The following is a 20,646-nucleotide window of genomic DNA, read 5'->3' as shown; positions in this document are numbered from 1 at the left end:
ATAGTAATATGATGTTGTTGGTTGAAGCTATATATATAGACTAGCAGACCCGGCCAGAAGCATTGCTGTGGCTAAGGTTCTCGAATAAAATTATATTGCGGCTATAAATATGAATTGAGATGTAAGCTACCCTATCTTTCAAGTTGGATCAAATTGCACACAATGCGCAAATCAAATTTGCAATCGATTCAGTTGTTTAAGAGTCCATTACGGACAAACAATGTGAAATGTAATATTAATATGTATATATTTACAGATGATAGTGAACGGACAAAATGTACAATATAATATTGATTTTATATACTAAATAACAGTAGTGAAATGTAAGGCGATGACATAGTTTGTGCAGTGCTTAGTAGACAATATTGAGTTTGTCTGACTAACATTTATTAATTGCAAGTGTGGCTGATATGGAAAGTGTCCCAGATTTATTTTCATGTATGTTTTAACTTGTACTTAATTTTGTACTATATTTTCTATTGTTTTATTGTTCGATTTTAGTATACACATGTTTCGACACCTAGACATAAGTATACAGTGCAGCTGTTACTAGATAATCCATAATTTACATAAGTCTTTATTAGACTCTAAACTTATGATAAACTTACCTTCATCTAAAATTATTTTAACAAATTACTTATGTGTACAAGTCCATTTAATTACTTCATGGATTTATACTATTTTGTTTAATTCCGCCACTATCAGCATGATAAAGTTTTGCGACCTTCTCTATTGATGATCAAACTTCACCTCTGAACAAGGCATCATCATCATCATCAGCAATTGGAACCAATTGTATGTGTCAACTGCTGTTAGAAACGTTACGACCTTCTCTATTGATAACCAAATTTCATCTGAACGAGGCATCAGGCAATTGGAACCATTAGTATGTGAACTGCTATTAAGTGTTCTCTATTGGAAGCGTTATGAGCTTCTCTACTGATGATCAAATTTCATCCCTGAACGAACCATCAAGCAATTGGAACCATCAGTATGTATCAACCGTTATTAGAAGCGTTAGGGCCTCTATTGGAAGCGTTATGACCTCTATTGGAACCGTTACGAGTTTCTTTCTCTACTGATGATCAAATTTCATCTTCGAACGGGGCATCGGGCTGTTGGAACCATCAGTATGTATCAACCGGTATTAGAAGCGTTACGACCTGCTCTATTGGTGATCAAATTTCATCTCTGAATGAGACATCAGGCGATTGGAACCATCAGTATGTATCAACCGGTATTAGAAGCGTTACGACCTGCTCTATTGGTGATCAAATTTCATCTCTGAATGAGACATCAGGCGATTGGAACCATCAGTATGTATCAACCGTTATTAGAAGCGTTACGACCTGCTCTATTGGTGATCAAATTTCATCTCTGAATGAGACATCAGGCGATTGGAACCATCAGTATGTGTCAACCGTTATTAGAAGCGTTACGACCTGCTCTATTGGTGATCAAATTTCATCTCTGAATGAGACATCAGGCGATTGGAACCATCAGTATGTGTCAACCGTTATTAGAATCGTTACGACCTGCTCTATTGGTGATCAAATGTCTCTGAATGAGACATCAGGCGATTGGAACCATCAGTATGTGTCAACCGTTATTAGAAGCGTTACGACCTGCTCTATTGGTGATCAAATTTCATCTCTGAATGAGACATCAGGCGATTGGAACCATCAGTATGTGTCAACCGTTATTAGAAGCGTTACGACCTGCTCTATTGGTGATCAAATTTCATCTCTGAATGAGACATCAGGCGATTGGAACCATCAGTATGTGTCAACCGTTATTAGAATCGTTACGACCTGCTCTATTGGTGATCAAATTTCATCTCTGAATGAGACATCAGGCGATTGGAACCATCAGTATGTGTCAACCGTTATTAGAAGCGTTACGACCTGCTCTATTGGTGATCAAATTTCATCTCTGAATGAGACATCAGGCGATTGGAACCATCAGTATGTGTCAACCGTTATTAGAAGCGTTACGACCTGCTCTATTGGTGATCAAATTTCATCTCTGAATGAGACATCAGGCGATTGGAACCATCAGTATGTGTCAACCGTTATTAGAAGCGTTACGACCTGCTCTATTGGTGATCAAATTTCATCTCTGAATGAGACATCAGGCGATTGGAACCATCAGTATGTGTCAACCATTATTAGAAGCGTTACGACCTGCTCTATTGGTGATCAAATTTCGCTTTTGAATCATCATCATCAATTAAACCGATATAGTTTGAAAGCCGAGTGTTCAGTTCGGCTACCAAACTCGTCACACCAGTTAGTGGTATAAAACAAAATAATATAAATCCATTAAAACAGTAAACAATTCAACTAATTATGACTTAACTATGTAGACTGTAGCTAACAACTTAGATTAGATACAATATTGCGATTTTATATAAACAATTTGAGAATTGCAGTAAAAGCTATGTAGTACTTTCATTTGCAATTGTGAAATTGTCGAATAGTCAATTGCAAAACTGAAGATGAATCTATTTCAAATAGAGCTACTATTGAATTATTGTTAATTATTATTATTTATTTGAAATATTAATAATATGTTATCAACATTATGTTTCAAATCATGAACAATATTACAATTACTCCTTATAATAAATTTAATAGTTATTCATCGAGACAAAACGCTCTCTGCTATTCTGCTATAAGATTTTATCGGTAAATTATTACAATAAAAAATCAACATCTGACAAAAATAATATAATTAAATATCTATAATTATACATAATTAAATATCAGATAAAGTAATGAAAAAACAAAACAGTTCGTTTACAATAACATAGTGTTGGGATGACCTAGTAAGGATAGCAATTTTTTTTATACTACATACGGCCCATCTGATGGTAAACGGTTCCCGTAGCCTATGGACGCCTGAAACACCATGTGGTCGCGTCCCCGTGGCCTACCCTAAGCAATGTCTATCAGGTGCATCCCACTCTTCCATATATTGAGATGTTTTTTTTAGATTATATAACTGTTGATTAACAAACTGTTACTTATTGTTTAAGATAAACCTTCATTAGTATCTACATTCCGCCTGTGATTATGTGATTCAATAATTTTGTAAAACCCATTAAATATGCTGTAAGCATACATTTATGCGTTTTAATCGTACACCAAGTTCCCCGAAAAGGTCATAAAGCTTATGTTATAGGTACTAGACAATAATATAAAGAAATAAGATACTTATTTTAACCTTTCGAATGTCTGTCGTCTCGCAGCAATAGAAAATGAAGAGGCGGTAAGCGCGGCCAGCTGTATTTTTTAAAATGCGTTTCAACCTTATTTTGTTTTAAATAAGGATGAAATTGGTTAAAAAGAAGTCACGGTTTTGCGGGCACAGATCTGTGACGAGACGGTAATACGGTTTAAGAGGGGTGCACAGTTCTGTGTCATAACGTTCGAAGGGTTAAAATACATACATAATATACATAGAGAACACCCAGACCGATACAATCACTCAGGAATACAAATGTTGATACCGTGCGAGGAATCGAACCCGCGACCATCGGAAATAAAGCGGTGTGCTAAACCAGACATGCGAGGCCGTCATTTTAAGAACGAATATGATCTTTTCTTGAAGGTTTCAATATCGTATACGGCAATATATTCTGTATTTATATTTTTGAAAAAGCACTATGGTATTATGGTTACTAGCCATAACATCATTATTGTATGTATTTATATTTAAAAAGTGTTCAAGTATTTTTGTCAGTTACTTAGTAACCGTAACCGTATAGTTGTTCATACACTGAATTTTCATTTAATGTTAGACATAGACACCTATATAAAAATACATTGTAAATAAACTGTCTTTAAAAAAAAGTAATTTAATTGAGTTTCTTGCCAGTTCTTTTCAATTGGATCTATATACCGAATTGGTAGGGAAAAAATAAAATTATAATGTAAAAATTTGACGTTCATAAGCGGCTAAAATGTCCTACATAAATAAATGATTTTTGAATTTGAATTTGAATAACAAGCTCTACTTGGGATTAGATGGCGCTGTGTGAATTGTCCAAGATTATTAAGGAGTCAATAAAAATGAAGATTTTTACTAAAAACAAGTTTATTTGATTCGTTCTCACTCACTTTTTTACATGATTATAATTCAGATGCGTATCCATTTGAACTGAACAAAAAATATGGTTAATCATGACTCAACAATGGTTAGACCAACGGTACAAGTTATAATAATTTACTTAAAAAAACCGACTCCAAATACTAAAAAACAACATTTCACCAATTTGAAAGTATATTCTCGAATAAAAGCTTTTTAAAATCGATTTATTAATTACGAAGTTATGAACAAACATTCGATAAAAAAAATGTAACTTCTTTTTTGGAGTCCGTTAAAATTTAGCGGTATTTAGCAACAGTTAGTGATTGTTACAAGTTCAACAGTAACAGGCCTTATCCTTTCTGGTAAGAATCTGCCCTATCAGGTCAAATTTATACCATCTGTATGGCAACCATGGTTGGTGCATCAATACCATTACATATGACTTTCAGTCATATAACTTAATTATAGATAAAGATTACTAATATTATAAACGCGGACATTTGTGAGTATGCATAGATAACGGCGAATCCAGGGAGGGTCATGGGGTCATGACCCCCCTGAGCCCAGGACTTAGGTGGACCACTAATTGAACATAATGATTTTATTTTTATATATTTATTACCATACAGATTTTAATATTTTTAAGTACAGTACTTACGTACATTAATAAAATACCTACTTTTTACTTGTATCTGTTGTTATCAATATTGCATAATAAGTTCTTGAATTGACCACGACTATGTGACCCCCTCCTGGCGCCAAACCTGGATCCGCCCTTGTGCATGGATGGATGTTTATTAATCTCACGCAAAAACTACTCGACGGATTTTAATGAAACTACAATAATACAGCTTATAGATCAGAATAACACATAGACTATATTTCTTTTATATTAATGAGTTTCTGTGTATATTAATGAGGCATGACTTTGATAATACTTTACAAATAAATTAAGGCAATGCTTTAGAAGTCATCCTAAATAATTTTGGGTTAAATCGATTTAGTAACTATATGTATTGTGAATGTTAGTTTTGGCACTGGATTAGATATTGCACCTAATTGCACTCACATAAAAGTTCAATTTAGTGTTTGACATTAAGTTTATTGAAATGAAATGAAATGTATTTATTTGCATGTTTTCAAAATCTACCCTGTATCATCGTAAGCACAGATATTATATTATAATAGAGTCCGTTAGTTTTCTGTTCCCGCGCGTTCCCCTTCCTAACTAGTACTGAACCGACTGTACAGCGGCCTTGACGCGCGCGCGCATTTGTTGTGAATTAAAATAAATTTGAACTGTGAAACCTACTGTGAACCTACTGTGAAACTTTATTCGAGACCCTGAAGCCCAAGAAATCCGCAGAACCATACAGGTACGTGACAGACATAGTAAATTCCCTAACATTTTGGTAGCAGAGAGTAGTTTCCCAAACAGCATGAAATATGGTATAAATATTAAAAGAATGTCAGTATTAATAAATTTGTCCACATATTTCGCCATTGTTATTAATATGATATAATATTAATGTATGAATAATTTCAAAAACAGTTCATATATAAAAACTGTATAAGATACTTTTGATGCGAGCGGCCTAGTGGTTTACTTAGATCTAAACTCCCGAGTTCTATTCTGGTCTACACAAAAAACGGTCAGTTTTGTATTTCTTACTGACCCTCCGATTCTGAAAACACTGATAACGAACAAAACAACTAAAATTATTAACTGCCTTTACACATACGTTATTACACGTGTGAATCATCTTTCATGGGGGGAAGGGCATTGTTAGTAATGTGGACTGATGATCCCATTGCTAGCAATGTACCATGTCAGGTTGACCTCCACGCGGTTCCCCTGGAAACTATCGTGATAAATTCCTGCTGAATATGTCACGATAGGCTAACTGACCTGACCTCATGCTCATCTTATCATCCTCCACTGGTGCTCCGCCAGCGTAAACCGTTAGCGCAGGCGGACGCTCCATTCCATTATCATCCATAAAAAAAAATCCTCTTTCATGGGGGGAAGGTGATTGTCAGTAATGTGGACTCATGACCCCATTACTAGCAATGTACCATGGCAGGTTGACCTCCACGCGGTTCCCCCTGGAAACCATCGAGATACATTCCCGGTGAATTTGTCACGTCGGGCTAACTGATCTGACTTCATGTTCATCCTATCATCCTCCACTGGTGCCCCGCCAGCGTAAACCATTAGCGCGGGTGGGTGCACCATTCCATTAACATCCTTTTTTCCTGATTTTACCTAAATGTCGTTTGGCTAAAGTTAGTAATTCGTTTTATGGCAATTGCGTAAGGTTTTACAATAAAATACCAGAGTCTGTTATAAATCTGCCAGAAAAAAGATTTAAATGTCAAATAAAACACTTCCTTTGCAAAAAAGCTTACTATAAAATTGAAGAATTCGTTAACGATAATAATGTTTTTGTAGAAAAATTTTAAATACATAGCACTGACAATATTATCTGATTACACTAATAATGAGTGCGTAGCGATTTCTGTTGATTGTCGCATGCCTCTTACTTGTTACACTGTAATTATTTATATAAAAAAAAAATCTATTAAAAAGAGCAACACACAAGTTTCTTGCTCATTCTTCTTGTGATGAATCTGCATTCCGAATGAGTGGTAGAATCAAAATATGACTATTCAAAAGTGCTTGTAATGAGTTTATTTGAATAAAGATTATTTCTATTTCTATTTCTTTAAAAAAAAATCGTCACGATTGCGCGCGGTCGTTCCCGCGCTAAATCGCGCGCGTTTCTGATCGCACGTGAATGAACGTGTTGTGTAAAGGTAGCTAATATTTATTTGTAATTTTAAAGAACATTTTGAACATTTTTACACCACGCCAACTTGTAAATCTGTGGTAGATTAAACACTTTATTTTGACCAATAACAAAACTATTTGCAATATTGACTGATCAGTATAGTCAATGATTTTATTTTTTATAACAGTGCACTGTATCGATATTATAAGTCCAGTGCAGTTTCCCATCACTCATCTTCGACATCCTCCAGACATGTCCTGGCTAGATTTCTTGCAAGAGCCAAGCGCAGTAGATCTGCCTTCTCCCCAACAAACTCTTTGGTCCTCAACTCCAGACATAACATGATCTCGAAGGTATCTGATGAGGAAAATACCGCCTCGTCTGACTCTAGAAGCGGTAGTGTATCTAGAAGTAGTGTTTCCCAGAAACTGAAACAAAATTTTTTTTTTTAATAAATGGGCAGGCAAAGGACGGCGAATATACAGTCTTTTGAGTACACAACTGTTTCTTTAACTAGGCGTTCTGGCGTCATAATTAGAACTTAACGGCCCAAGTAGTCTAGCGGTTTAGTTCACCGCCTTACTTCCAATGGTCGTGGGTTCGATTCTGCGCGAACATTTGTATTTTTTTTTATTCAATTAATCTATACATATAAATAAAATTGGAGTGTATGTTCGTAATATTGAAATAATATTTTTCTAAAATAAGAGTAGCCTAAATTACTCCTTATTACATCAGCTACCTGCCAAAAATATTCCCGTCAAAATCTGTCCAGTCATTTCAGAGATTAGCCGGAACAAACAGACAGGCAGACAAAAATTGTAAAAAATGTTAGTTTGGTATATGTACTGTATTTATATTCATATGCATGTAGTAAAAAATTATTAATACAATATTACAAACAGACACTCCAATTTTATTTATATGTACAGATATGTATTTACAAAAAAAAAGTTAAAAATAAACCGAGAAACTTCCAAAATTTTACATTTACATTTATCACGCCCATACTATTAGAGCAAGAGCCCACGACGGCCAGACATACGTCATTTTAGTAAACGTGAAAGTTCTTCTATTTGTGTCCCCAACACAGGTAAGAACGATCCCCAAACATGAAACCTGGATCGTGGTTCCTTTGGCAGGTACCAGGTAACAAAGCTGTAAAAAAATCATATCAAAGTCGTTATTTTAAGAAACTCCATATTTTCATATATTGTTCGTAGCATTATTATAACTTGCGCTGCTCATTGCCAGACACGTAGTGTGGTTCCAACCCCCCGCCGGACCTCCCTAAACTATACTATTTTATAAATAAACTTACGTCATTTTAATAAAGCTGAACTTTATATATATTATTGAGAGAACTATTAAACTGAGTTTCCTAAATTGCCAGACAGTTTTCTTGGTTCCTTATCCTAAACTCATTGAAACCGTAATTTGGGTAACAACGGTGTATACAATTTCATATCAAATTCGTTATTTTAAGATGCTCCATTTTTTCACATATTGCTCGTAACATTATTATAACTTGCTCTGCTCGTTGCCAGACCCTTACTGTGGTTCCAACCCCCCGCCGGACCCCCCTAAACTATACTATTTTATAAATAAATTTACGTCATTTTAATAACCTGAAATTTATATATATTATTGAGAGTTATCTCAAACTGAGCAAGAGCAAGTTAATATTGTTACGAGCAATATGTGAAAAAATGGAGCATCTTAAAATAACGAATTTGATATGAAATTTTTTACACCTTTGTTACCTGTTACCTACCAAAGGAACCACGATCCAGGTTTCATGTTTGGGGATCGTTCTTACCTGTGTTGGGGACATACATACAAGAACTTTCACGTTTACTAAAATGACGTATGTCTGGCAGTCGTGGGCTCTTGGTCTATATAGTACTAGATTAGTAGAAACATTTTAGTTTCCTTATTTTAAGTGGTCCGGTTGAGTTCGTCATCGTCGTATGACATTGGTCTGTAATAGATAATGATAGTATTCAAGTGTATACACGTGTTTTATCTTACCACTTCAAATTAATATTACCTTAGTTTCGATATCAAAGTTCGTAATCTGCAGTTTGAACTGGCTGGAAAGAGGGATTTTTCCAGCCAGTTCGTTAGGTTTCGGATATAGGAATGATTATTATACCGGATACGGATACGGATACGGATATGAAATTAGTTCGGATTATCCGTTAGTTTCGGATAACTTCGGTTACGAATGTTATTTTTTTTAAGGAATTTCATAAGTAAATTACAAATAACTAATAAAATAGTTACATAACGTGTCTCAATTAGGCTCCGCCCCTATCCGATTTTATCTGACACTTTTATTTCGGATTCGGTTACGGTTACGAATTTTTTTTATCGGATATCCGATAGTTTCGGTTACGGTTACAAAGCTCCCTAACATCCTTGGCTGGAAAGCATACAGCTAAAATATATTTAAATAAAAACTTCTTGGTGGTCGTTCGAAATTCAAAAATTCTCAGGTTTCGTTCCCGCCGCTATTTTATTAACGACTATACATTTTTATAACTACACGTATGGATTTGTTATTTTGATTCTTCAAATTAATACATACACCTTAGTGTCGATATCAAAGTTCCTAATATGTAGTTTGAACTGGCTGGAAAGGAACATACAGCTAAAATATTGAAATAAAGATTTCTTGGTGGTCGTTCGGAATTCAAAAACTCGCAAGTTTCGATCGAAATTTAAAAACTCGCGAGTTCCGATTAAAATTCAAAAACTCGCGGGTTCGTTCCCGCTATTATTTTAATTTCAACGGTGAAACATTTTAATAATTGCACGTGGAGATTTATTATCTTGCCACATAAACTAATATATACTAGGTGTATATATAATAATGCACTTAGTTTCAATATCAAAGTTCATAACAAATTGAGTTGGCTGGAAAGCGACATACAACTAAAATATTTAAACAAATACTTCTTGTTGTTCGTTCGAAATTCAAAAATTCGCGGGTTTCGTTCCCGCCACTATTTTATTAAAGACTATACATTTTTATAACTACACGTATGGATTTATTATCTTGCCACTTCAAAATAATATATACACCGTAGTTTCAATATATCAAAATTTATTATAATTTGAACTGACTGGAAACATACAAGTAAAGTAATAAAAAGAAATACTACTTAGTGCTCGATCGAAATTCAAAAACTTTATTGCGCGTTCCCGCCACTATTTTAATTTGAACGATGATACATTTTTATGACTACACTTATGAATTTATTATCTTGCCACTTTAAATTAACAATATCTTATTTCAATATCAAAGTTTATAATAAATTGAGTTGGCTGGAAAGCGACATACAACTAAAATATTTAAACAAATACTTCTTGGTGTTCGTTCGAAATTCAAAAATTCGCGGGTTTCGTTCCCGCCACAATTTAAATGACGAAACATTTTAAATAACTATACCTGTGGATTTGAACTGGCTGGAAAACAGCATATAAATAAAATATTATTATATTTAAATAAAATCTTCTTACTGTTTGTTCGAAATTCAAAAACTCGCGGGTTGTCGTTCCCGCCTCTGTTTTATTTTTAACTAGCTACTCACCCCGACTACGCACGAGTGTACATGTATTATACATATAAACCTTCCTATTGCATCACTCTATGTATTAAAAAAACCGCTTCAAAATCCGTTGCGTAGTTTTAAAGATTTAAGCATACATAGGGACGTACAGACAGCGACAGCGACTTTATTTTATAATATGTAATCATAATAAAGCGTACAAATATTATTATTCAGCTTTACCGATTTCCGTTGCAGTTTTCGCTAATGTGTAGGTTTTAGGTTTTAGATATTTATTCTCATTAAGAATTACAAATAATTCACTTAACATGAGAACTAAAAGCATAAACTTATACAAAATTAAATATTAGTGGAAATACAAAAGAAGGTGTACATATATAATGCGGACGGTGCAGTAACAAAGTCTACGCAGTATTACGATAAATGATAACATTTATTGGTTGCTTACCGCGCATAGACACACCAGCTTTACTGTTCACATGTACACAGATGTATCAGATCATCATGTACTAGATGTGGCATATTAGAGAGTTTATTTTTTTTAATGTTTTTTATTCTTTTTTTTTAATATTAATTTTTATTTATATTTTATTTATCTATTAATTATTTATGATATTTACAAATAAAAATAAATAAATTATAAGAAAAACACTATATATATCTATAGCGACATATTTTTTGAGATTACTAATAGTGGTTTATTATATAGTGTTTCAATAGTTTTTTAAATGTAGTTATTGATTGCGATTCTTTAATGTCTTTGGGGAGTTTATTATAAATCTGTACGACTTCACATACAATGGTTTTTCTGCCATAGGTTTTACTTAGATTATGTTTGTTTTATTCGAATCAGTTACATTTGGGCTCAGCGTATACTCTGTGAATCCTTACTTACTAATATTATTACTAGATAAGTAAATAATAATAATCTCAGGACGATTCACACAGCGCCGTCTAGACCCAAGTTACGCTAGCTAAAGCTTGTGTTATGGGTACTACATAACTGATACAAATTTAAATTCAAAAATGATTTATTCATGTAGGAAGGTAACTGTTTATGAACTTCAAGTTCTTTACATTATAATTTTAATTTTTTTCCCTACCGTCCATTTCTGTATATAGATCCAGTTGAGAAGAACTGACAAGAAACTCAATTGAATTGCTTTTTTTTAAAAGCCGGTTTATTTACAATGTATATTTATATAGGTGTCTATGTCTAACATTAAATGAAAATCAAGTACATGAACAACTATTGCCATGCACGCTCGTCATTTAAGTAATCGTTTAGTGAGTAATAGGCTTTGCTATATCTAGAGGGGGGAAAGAGGATTGTCAGTAATGTGGACTAATGATCTTATTGCTAGCAATGTACCATGTCAGGTTGACCTCCACGCGGTTCCCCTCGACCTGACCTCATGTTCATCTTATCATCCTCCACTGGTGCCCCAGTCTATAAATACAGGCAACTGTCATCCGCGCACATGTTACAGCGCAGACACTATAGTTGTAAGTATTGTTTACTCAGAGAAAAGTAAATAAAATAGTTGATTTTTTTTTATAACGGTTTTGTTCCTCGGTATAAAAAAAATAAAATTTGTTCTAATTTGTTTTTTTTTGGTGAAATTAGTTTTATAGGTATATAATACAATTTTTCGTTTGGCTTTCCGTTGTCCTACAGTTGTGAATTGTTTATGGGTGCTGATTGTTACTCAAATAGTCCTTTGAGCCGGATTGATCGCTTGTATCGTTATATTACAGTCATAGTTTCACTCAATTATATTATTGTTACATTATATGAGCATATATAAAGCATCTAAAAAAGTAGTGTTTAACTTCATTATCATTACTATAATAGTCCTTTGAGCCGGATCAATCGCTTATATTACAGTGATAGTTTCACTCAATTATATTATTGTAGCCAGCGTATACCGTTAGCGCAGGCGGGTGCATCTTTCCATAAAAAAAATACTGTTCAAAATCTACCCTGTACCATCGTAAGCACAGATTATTATATTAGAGTCCGTTTGTTTGTGTTCCCGCGGTTTCTCTTCCCCTCCCTTACCCAGTACTGAACCGACTGTTCGGCGGCCATGACGCGCGCGCATTGTGTTGTGAATTAAAATAAATTAGAACTGTGAAACCTACTGTGAAAGTGTGTGAAAGCTAGCGAAGATATCTTCGAGAACCTGAAGCCCAAGAAATCCGCAGAACCATACAGGTACATGACTGACGCTTCCATCATTTTTTACTATATATATACAGAGAGTAAATTCCCTAACATTTTGGTAGCAGAGTAGTTTCCCTAACAAATACATAGATGTATTTTTTTTTTGTAAATACTTATATATTATACAGAATTACTTGTTTACTTACTAGTCGGGAGCAATTTTTGATGTCAACAACGAGACCAGTAGTTTGGCAGCCTTCTTGAATTCTCTAGTTTTATACAACCGATGGAAGTCGCAGTATTTTCCTGAAACATAAACATATAAAGTTATTAAAAATTAATATTATTCGACGACCTCGGTGGTCTAGCGGTGTAGCACACCGCTTTACGTCCGATGGTCTCGGGTTCGATTCGACGGCACAAACATTTTGTATTCATGAGTATGATTGTTTGTATCGGTCTGGGTGTTTTCTATGTATAATATGTATGTATTTACGAAAAAAAAAATTATCTATGTCCTTGTATCAGTTATCTAGTACCCGTAACACAAGCTTTGGCTAGCTTAACTTGAGACTAGATGGCGCTGAGTGAATTGTCCTGAGATTATTATTATTATATTGTCAAGTTCAGAAACTAAATTTAAAGAGCATGATGGAAGCTGCGCCAACAAGAGCGTGGTTCTTATGAATGAACTATGAAAATAAGAGAGGAAAATATTGTAATTTGAATATTGTATAAATTGAAAGTCCACTATACCATGTGCGTTGTAGCATGGTGCGAGTGACAGTTTCATTATCGTTTCGATTCCCTATTGAAAGTTTCCGCGAATTACAAATTATGACTATATATGATTAGTATTATATTTCAGCTGTACCACACTCGTAATATATTAAATCACTAGCTGTTCCCGCGACTACCGTGGAAGTTAACTTTATTTTTCTAAATTAAAAGTAGCCTAAGTTACTCCTATTACATCAGCTACCTGCCAGAAAAAGTCCCGTCAAAATCTGTCCAGCCATTTCAGAGATTAGCCGGAAGACAGACAAAAATTGTAAAAATGTTATTTTGGTGTATGTACCGTATTTATATTCATATGCAGGTAGTAAAAAACGGTTATTTCAATATTACAAACAGACACTCTTATATGTATAGATTAATAACCACTGTTGGTTGTGTTAAAGCTGCTTTCTGTTTACTTTGGGAGAAGTAATATTTAGATTTAAATTTAAATAAAACGATGTTGTGTCTTCACGATTATATATTGGCAACTGACTGTAATATACAAACGGTGGCCGGCCGGCAGATACACACATAACTATAACTGCGGTCCGATAGAGACCAAACAACTATAGTAACTTAAATTTGACCCTTCTGACGGGGTTCTAGTAAAACAGTGTCTAATTTTTCGTTTGATTTTTTTAAACTTTATTTTCCGTTATCCTACAGAGTTGTGAATTGTTTATGGGTGTTGATTGTTACTCAAATAGTCCTTTGAGCCGGATCGATCGCTTGTATCGTTACAGTGATAGTTTCACTCAATTATATTATTGTTACATTATATGAGCATATATAAGTCATCTATAAATATATTACATTATAACGGTAACGGTAGGCATCATAACTTTTCAATCGCTCTAACTAAAAAAGTAGTGTTTAACTTACTTTTAAATATTCTTTCTTCGTACTGTCTATTATTGTGTTTTACATACTTTATTAAATATAATGAAATGTATTGTGCCTGTCTGAACTGTCGCTTATGATTATAACTACTTCTTACCAGTGGCGTAGTTAAATAATCAAGGGCCCTGGGGCAAATCAAAAAGTGGTTCACTGCTCGGCAGTGGGGCCCTACATCACAGTTTTATTAAAACGTACATATCGCTATCTGTCAAATTGACAACACTGCCAACCCACAGAAAGAATTTAGGGGAATTCTGAAAGTAACCATGATTAAAGTTGACTTGCAACTTGTGATATTTATTTTGAAAATGGGACTAATTTTTAAAAGTTCGATCAATATTTTCTGGTATGGGCTCGAAGGACCCCTGAGCTTGATGGCCTCGGGGCACTGCCCCGCCTAGCTCCTAGGTGACTACGTCACTGCTTCTTACAATATACGTTGAAACTAGTGACTTTTATTTAAATAAAGAAATTTTATAGCTACAAACCGATCCGGCTCGAAGGACCAATCTATATAATGGCATGTTCGTACCTAGGAAGAGCAGACGGTCGGCTCGCAGCAGCTCGGGCCCGGCGGACAGCAGCAGGTCGCGTGCGGGCAGCGGCGCGCCGCCAGCGTACGCGCGCAGCACGCCGTCCGCCGCGCGCGCGCTCAGCACTCCGCACCGCGCGCGCAGAGCCCAGCCCAGCGCCGCGCCCGCACCGCCGCCCGACAGCCGCCGCGCGCCCATACCGCGGCACACACACTGCGCTACACGACCACACTCTTATAACGCGCGCAGAGCCCAGCCCAGCGCCGCGCCCGCACCGCCGCCCGACAGCCGCCGCGCGCCCATACCGCGGCACACACACTGCGCTACACGACCACACTCTTATAACGCGCGCAGAGCCCAGCCCAGCCGCGCCCGCACCGCCACAGCCGCCGCGCGCCCAGCGGCACACACACTGCCGACCACACTATAACGCGCGCACACACATACTGCGCTGACCACACTCTTATAACGCGCGCAGAGCCCAGCCCAGCCGTTTGCTCGTTTGCCACCATAGTAGTACAAATAAAATCCTAGTCTCGAATTAACATAATGTAAGAACCACTAATAAATAATAACGACTTAGCCTTTGAAGCCGACTACCAGAAGAGAAGCCCCAAGTAGCGCCCGTGACTTGTGACACGGGTGTAGGTTTAAAAGGCCCTTTAGAATTAACACTCGCCTTCACTACTTGCAGCTTCCCCCCAGGCACAACTAAGACCGGGATAAACCCATTTCTTATACTATTGGATACTAATATCCAAAACACAACCGACACGCTCTGCGCTCGTTGACTGAATGCCGTGGCTCACCCAACGAAAGAGAATTATTCAACTACCGACCTCCGTATTTATAGACCGAAGTCCATGTAGTAGAGAGAGAAGCGGAGATAACATTCACCATATGACAAACAACTTAGTTCGGCCTATAAATACTAGATGGCGCTATTAACAATATTTGTAATAATCCTTACATTTAATACTTCATTACTTCTAAACACGAACTACCTTCTTTTAATATCTTTTCAAAATATCGGATTTTTTACAATACTGATGTGAACCCTAACAATAGCTCAAAGGAAGGAAAGTTTGTAAAACCATTCAACTTACCAACACCCAAGAGTCCATATTTCTTTGCCTCAGCGAGCACTCTCATAGCTTTAGCATTTGAATGCAACGGCACCCTCTCCAGCATGAGCTCAGCGCGCCGTAGACCTTCAGGTGGACAGGAGGCCAGGTACGACAGCCCCACCGACCACAATGACTTGTGCTCCATGAGTAAACAGCCATATTCTAGTATGAGACTATCTCTTAGTCGAGTTGTAACGCTGTAACATAGAGCATACGGTGATTAGGTACAGATTATTCAATTCAAATTTAAAATATCATTATTCATGTAGGTCTATTACAGACTCTTATGATATCAAATCTACCGTCAGTTCGGAATTATTTCGAGATGAGAAGAACTGACAAGAAACTCAGCTCTTCAAAATTCCTATATCTTTTTAGCTTAAATCTTTAAAAGTACGCAACGGATTTTGATGCGGTTTTTTTAATAGTGATTCAAGAGGAAAGTTTATATATATAATACATGTACACCCGTGCGAAGCCGGAGCGAGTAGATAGTAAGAGTATAAAGTGAATACTAACTTTGTCTGATGCATATCAAGTATCTTCAACTTGCCGCAGTGATACAACATGTCTGTGAGGTGTGTGGCAAACCAGCCGTTGTCCGATATTTGTTGGATCTCATGTATAACCTGAAAATAATCTAGTTTCAAAACTCACGGTATATTTAAGTATCTGTAATAGATTTAGATGAACAGATATTTTTTTATTAAGGGGTTTTGACTCTCATACGGTGCTTAGATTATAGCTTTAAATCTTAGGCAAGGCAAAAAAGCAACTATAATAGATCTCATAATAGTACCTGTAGAGCTACGATCTGCATAGATCTATTGTGTTCGCGTATTTTTTTGAGTTCGCTGGCCTGGTCCATGAACAAGAATTGAAGGATATTCTTAGGAGCGATCAGTACCTGGTGCAGGTCTCCGTCCAGCAGCGCGCGCACGGTGGTCCATGGCGGCGCGAGGAGCCTGCGTACCGCGCGCATGGTGCAGGTCTCCGTCCAGCAGCGCGCGCACGGTGGTCTCCAGCCGGCGGCGCGGGGAGCTGCGTACCTGGTGCAGGTCTCCGTCCAGCAGCGCGCGCACGGTGGTCTCCAGCCGGCGGCGCGGGGAGCTGCGTACCTGGTGCAGGTCTCCGTCCAGCAGCGCGCGCACGGTGGTCTCCAGCCGGCGGCGCGGGGAGCTGCGTACCTGGTGCAGGTCTCCGTCCAGCAGCGCGCGCACGGTGGTCTCCAGCCGGCGGCGCGGGGAGCTGCGTACCTGGTGCAGGTCTCCGTCCAGCAGCGCGCGCACGGTGGTCTCCAGCCGGCGGCGCGGGGAGCTGCGTACCTGGTGCAGGTCTCCGTCCAGCAGCGCGCGCACGGTGGTCTCCAGCCGGCGGCGCGGGGAGCTGCGTACCTGGTGCAGGTCTCCGTCCAGCAGCGCGCGCACGGTGGTCTCCAGCCGGCGGCGCGGGGAGCTGCGTACCTGGTGCAGGTCTCCGTCCAGCAGCGCGCGCACGGTGGTCTCCAGCCGGCGGCGCGGGGAGCTGGTGCAGCAGCGCGCGCACGGTGGTCTCCAGCCGGCGGCGCGGGGAGCTCTACCTGGTGCAGGTCTCCGTCCAGCAGCGCGCGCACGGTGGTCTCCAGCCGGCGGCGCGGGGAGCCGGGTGCAGGCTCCGTCCAGCAGCGCGCGCACGGTGGTCTCCAGCCGGCGGCGCGGGGAGCTGCGTACCTGGTGCAGGTCTCCGTCCAGCAGCGCGCGCACGGTGGTCTCCAGCCGGCGGCGCGGGGAGCTGCGTACCTGGTGCAGGTCTCCGTCCAGCAGCGCGCGCACGGTGGTCTCCAGCCGGCGGCGCGGGGCGGGTGCGGGGGCTCTCATGGCGGCGCAGGCTGCGGCGGCGGCCCCGAGCTCTCGTCGCCGCGACCACGGCGCGGTGTACATCACCCAGCCGCCCACCAAGTCGAACCACGACGAGTACATCTCGCGGACCGACTCGAATGCTGAGTACTCGCCGATTATTAGCTGATTGAAAGGAAATTTAGTAATACATTTTTGTTCTTGAGCATATGTATTATTAATTGTGTGTGAGACATTAATATTAATAATAAACACACACAACCTGCAAGTATGATAGCTGAAAAATATTAAAATATAAAGAATTTAAAACTGAAATAACCGAACTCTGGCACATAAAATTAACAGTAGTTTCAATCGTCCTCTCAACTACAGGTGTCATACCAAAACAGATACATCAGTCAATAAATACCCTGAACTTGCCATGCATGCATTCTTTAACATGTTAAAGACAGTAGTTAGGTTAAGACTAATATGATCAAATCAGAACTTATATTTTGTATTTTTTTGTTGATCCTAACATTGGTTTTTTAATAAATATAAACTCTAATTAAAATATTTAAAGTATTACCCTTATTATAAGTTCCAGCTTAGGTTGAGATACAAGGGTACGGCTGGACAGTTTAGAGCGGCATTCAGCCTGCCAGTGCTTCCATGTTATAGTGAACTCTCCAGTTGAGATCCCATTGTAAACCTGTAAAGAAGAATAGTCCAACTCTTTATACAGATATAGAATAATAATAATAAAGGCTTTTATTTACTATGGTCCTGTTAGTCTATGTTTATTAATTTTTTTTTTTTCTCGATATCTGAATATCAACAGTCTGTCATGTGACATAGGCCTCATCCAAGTATTTCCATAGAGTTAGTTCCCTTGCACTCTTAGTCCAAACTTTCCCCGCTACCTTCCTAATGTCATCTTCCCATCTGTCTGTCTGCCTCTGCTTCTTTTATGTCCTCTTGGGTACCAGTTGGGTAGGTATCATACTGATATAGAATAATTGTTTATAAAGAAAACTGATTCTCATGACCTAGATTATAAGCATACTCCCTTGAACAGCTTTACTCTTTATATAGAATATATATAATTAGTATAATATATAAATAGTTATAATATAGTATAATTTTTTTTTTGGTAGTTAGGTATCTGCATATATATATTATAAATTAGATACTGGTACCACACACAATATAAACATTATATATAGTCTCTATATAGAATATAGTATAATATATTCATAAATATATCTGATAACAACTTATATACTTGTTAATTGTCTACATATTAAGTGTTTTATTTTTTTATAATGTACAATACAGCCGCCGAGGCTTTGGAGTGTAGATGTATTGTACATATAAACCTTCTTCTTGAATCACTCTATTTATTGCTATAAACTGCATTAAAATCACTAAATTACAACAACAACAAACACATTTTCTATTTGCATGCGCCGCGAGGTCATGAGAGAGTATTGTTGTTGAGCATTACTCCGGTCATTATAGTACTACAAATGTATGACAAAATCACATGCTGGCGCTCAATACATCTCTAAAGTGAGGTCACGGGTGACCTTTGCGGCACTAAGATACAGATATTATGAGGTCACCGGTGACCTACATGGCGTTTAAAATGTTAAAAGATCTAAGCGAACAGACCATTGATGCAACTATACTTTAAACTATGTAAAAATATAAGATTTACTTACACTATATACAGGCATATTTCTTAATGAATTATCCACTAGCTTGAACTCATTACTCTCTGATGCAGAGTGGAGTTTGAGTAGAGCTCTCGCAACATCCACTCTTCCTTGAACCACCATGCCAATAACTGTGTCCCAATACTCCGGATGGTCCTCGGAACCTCGCTCGCAGGCCTCCAGCAGCTGTGCAGCAACCTGCTCATGACAGGGGAAGTGGAACCGCACCCACTCAAGCAAGAATGGCAACACTATATCACCCGGAATGTTGTCCACATATAAGATTTCACATAAATGCCATATACATTCTATAGAATAGAAAATCGTTATATGTGATAATAGAGAATTCTTCTCGACTCCGTCGGTCTCCTTCTCGGCGGCTTCCTGTAAGTTCTCTATGCAGACTCTGATAATAGAGCGATATTGGCGCGAAAGTTTCAGAAATTCAACTTGATTATCCGATGTTTTTGCTGCTTCAGCCGCCTTCTGTAGTAGTAGGTAGGTGCCATTAGATTCATTTACCAGTTTTCTAAGAATGGGTGTAAATAATAATATCTCCTGAGATATATTGAGAATTTTGTCGCCACTGCAGTCTACCGGCGTTTTACTAGTAGTTTGACTTCGAGGGTATATAGTAAACTTATTTCCACATCGCCAAGTACAGGCGACACGTTTCTCAAAACATTTATCCGGGAGAACCTAAAAATAAAAGAGCATAATAAAAAAAATGTGGAAATTCAGTTAACATAACCTTAAATTAGGTAAAACTCACGAAGGTTTTAATATTTTTATCCAATGTACTTCTATTAGCAATCGAAGGAGTACTTGAACTGATATTCATTTTGATAAACTTGTATTTAAAATTTTTTACATGAGAAAAAATAAACAAGAAAAAACAGTTCGATTTAAATTAAAATTTAAATTGCAATCGCTGGAAAGTAAAGCAAGCCATAACAAAGTAAACAGATCAGAGCTACTGTCATACGTACATGTCATGACATCAGTCATACGTCGTATTTTTCTGAATTTATGTTACTCTGTGTTTTTCGTAAACACCGTAAAAAGAATTTAAACCTTATTTCTAATAAATAAAGGACATTTTTGTCTTTGTAAATAAGAAAACATGTAAAATCTTATTTCAATAGAAA

General features: G+C 37.6%; 1 protein-coding gene across 1 annotated transcript; it reads right to left on the bottom strand.

Moving 5' to 3' along the window:
* Positions 1-5,529: 5,529 nt before the first annotated feature.
* On the bottom strand, positions 5,530-20,435 carry LOC131850635 (nuclear pore complex protein Nup85). The gene is made up of 9 exons (XM_059200936.1): positions 20,271-20,435; positions 19,505-20,197; positions 18,370-18,492; positions 17,745-17,966; positions 16,486-16,595; positions 15,946-16,163; positions 14,839-15,057; positions 12,833-12,932; positions 5,530-7,312 (listed from the first exon to the last, which is right to left on the bottom strand). Exons 1-9 carry the CDS (start codon positions 20,337-20,339, stop codon positions 7,111-7,113), a joined length of 1,956 nt encoding a protein of 651 aa, XP_059056919.1. The 5' UTR covers positions 20,340-20,435; the 3' UTR covers positions 5,530-7,110.
* Positions 20,436-20,646: the final 211 nt, after the last annotated feature.

This window comes from Achroia grisella, unplaced genomic scaffold, assembly GCF_030625045.1.
Source record: "Achroia grisella isolate CSIRO2021 unplaced genomic scaffold, CSIRO_AGI_Agris_v1 utg778, whole genome shotgun sequence".
In the NCBI taxonomy this organism is placed as follows: Eukaryota; Metazoa; Arthropoda; class Insecta; order Lepidoptera; family Pyralidae; genus Achroia; species Achroia grisella.
Note: the sequence above shows the minus strand (reverse complement) of the source record. Positions and strands in the feature narration are given on the sequence as shown.

Excerpts from the sequence above, each read along its gene's own strand:
- LOC131850635 (XM_059200936.1), bottom strand. The coding sequence starts at position 20,339 with ATGAATATCAGTTCAAGTACTCCTTCGATTGCTAATAGAAGTACATTG. Across the intron at positions 20,198-20,270 it reads ATAAAAATATTAAAACCTTC|GTTCTCCCGGATAAATGTTT; the intron begins GTGAGTTTTACC and ends TTTTATTTTTAG. Across the intron at positions 16,596-17,744 it reads TGGACGGAGACCTGCACCAG|GTTATACATGAGATCCAACA; the intron begins GTACGCAGCTCC and ends GATTATTTTCAG.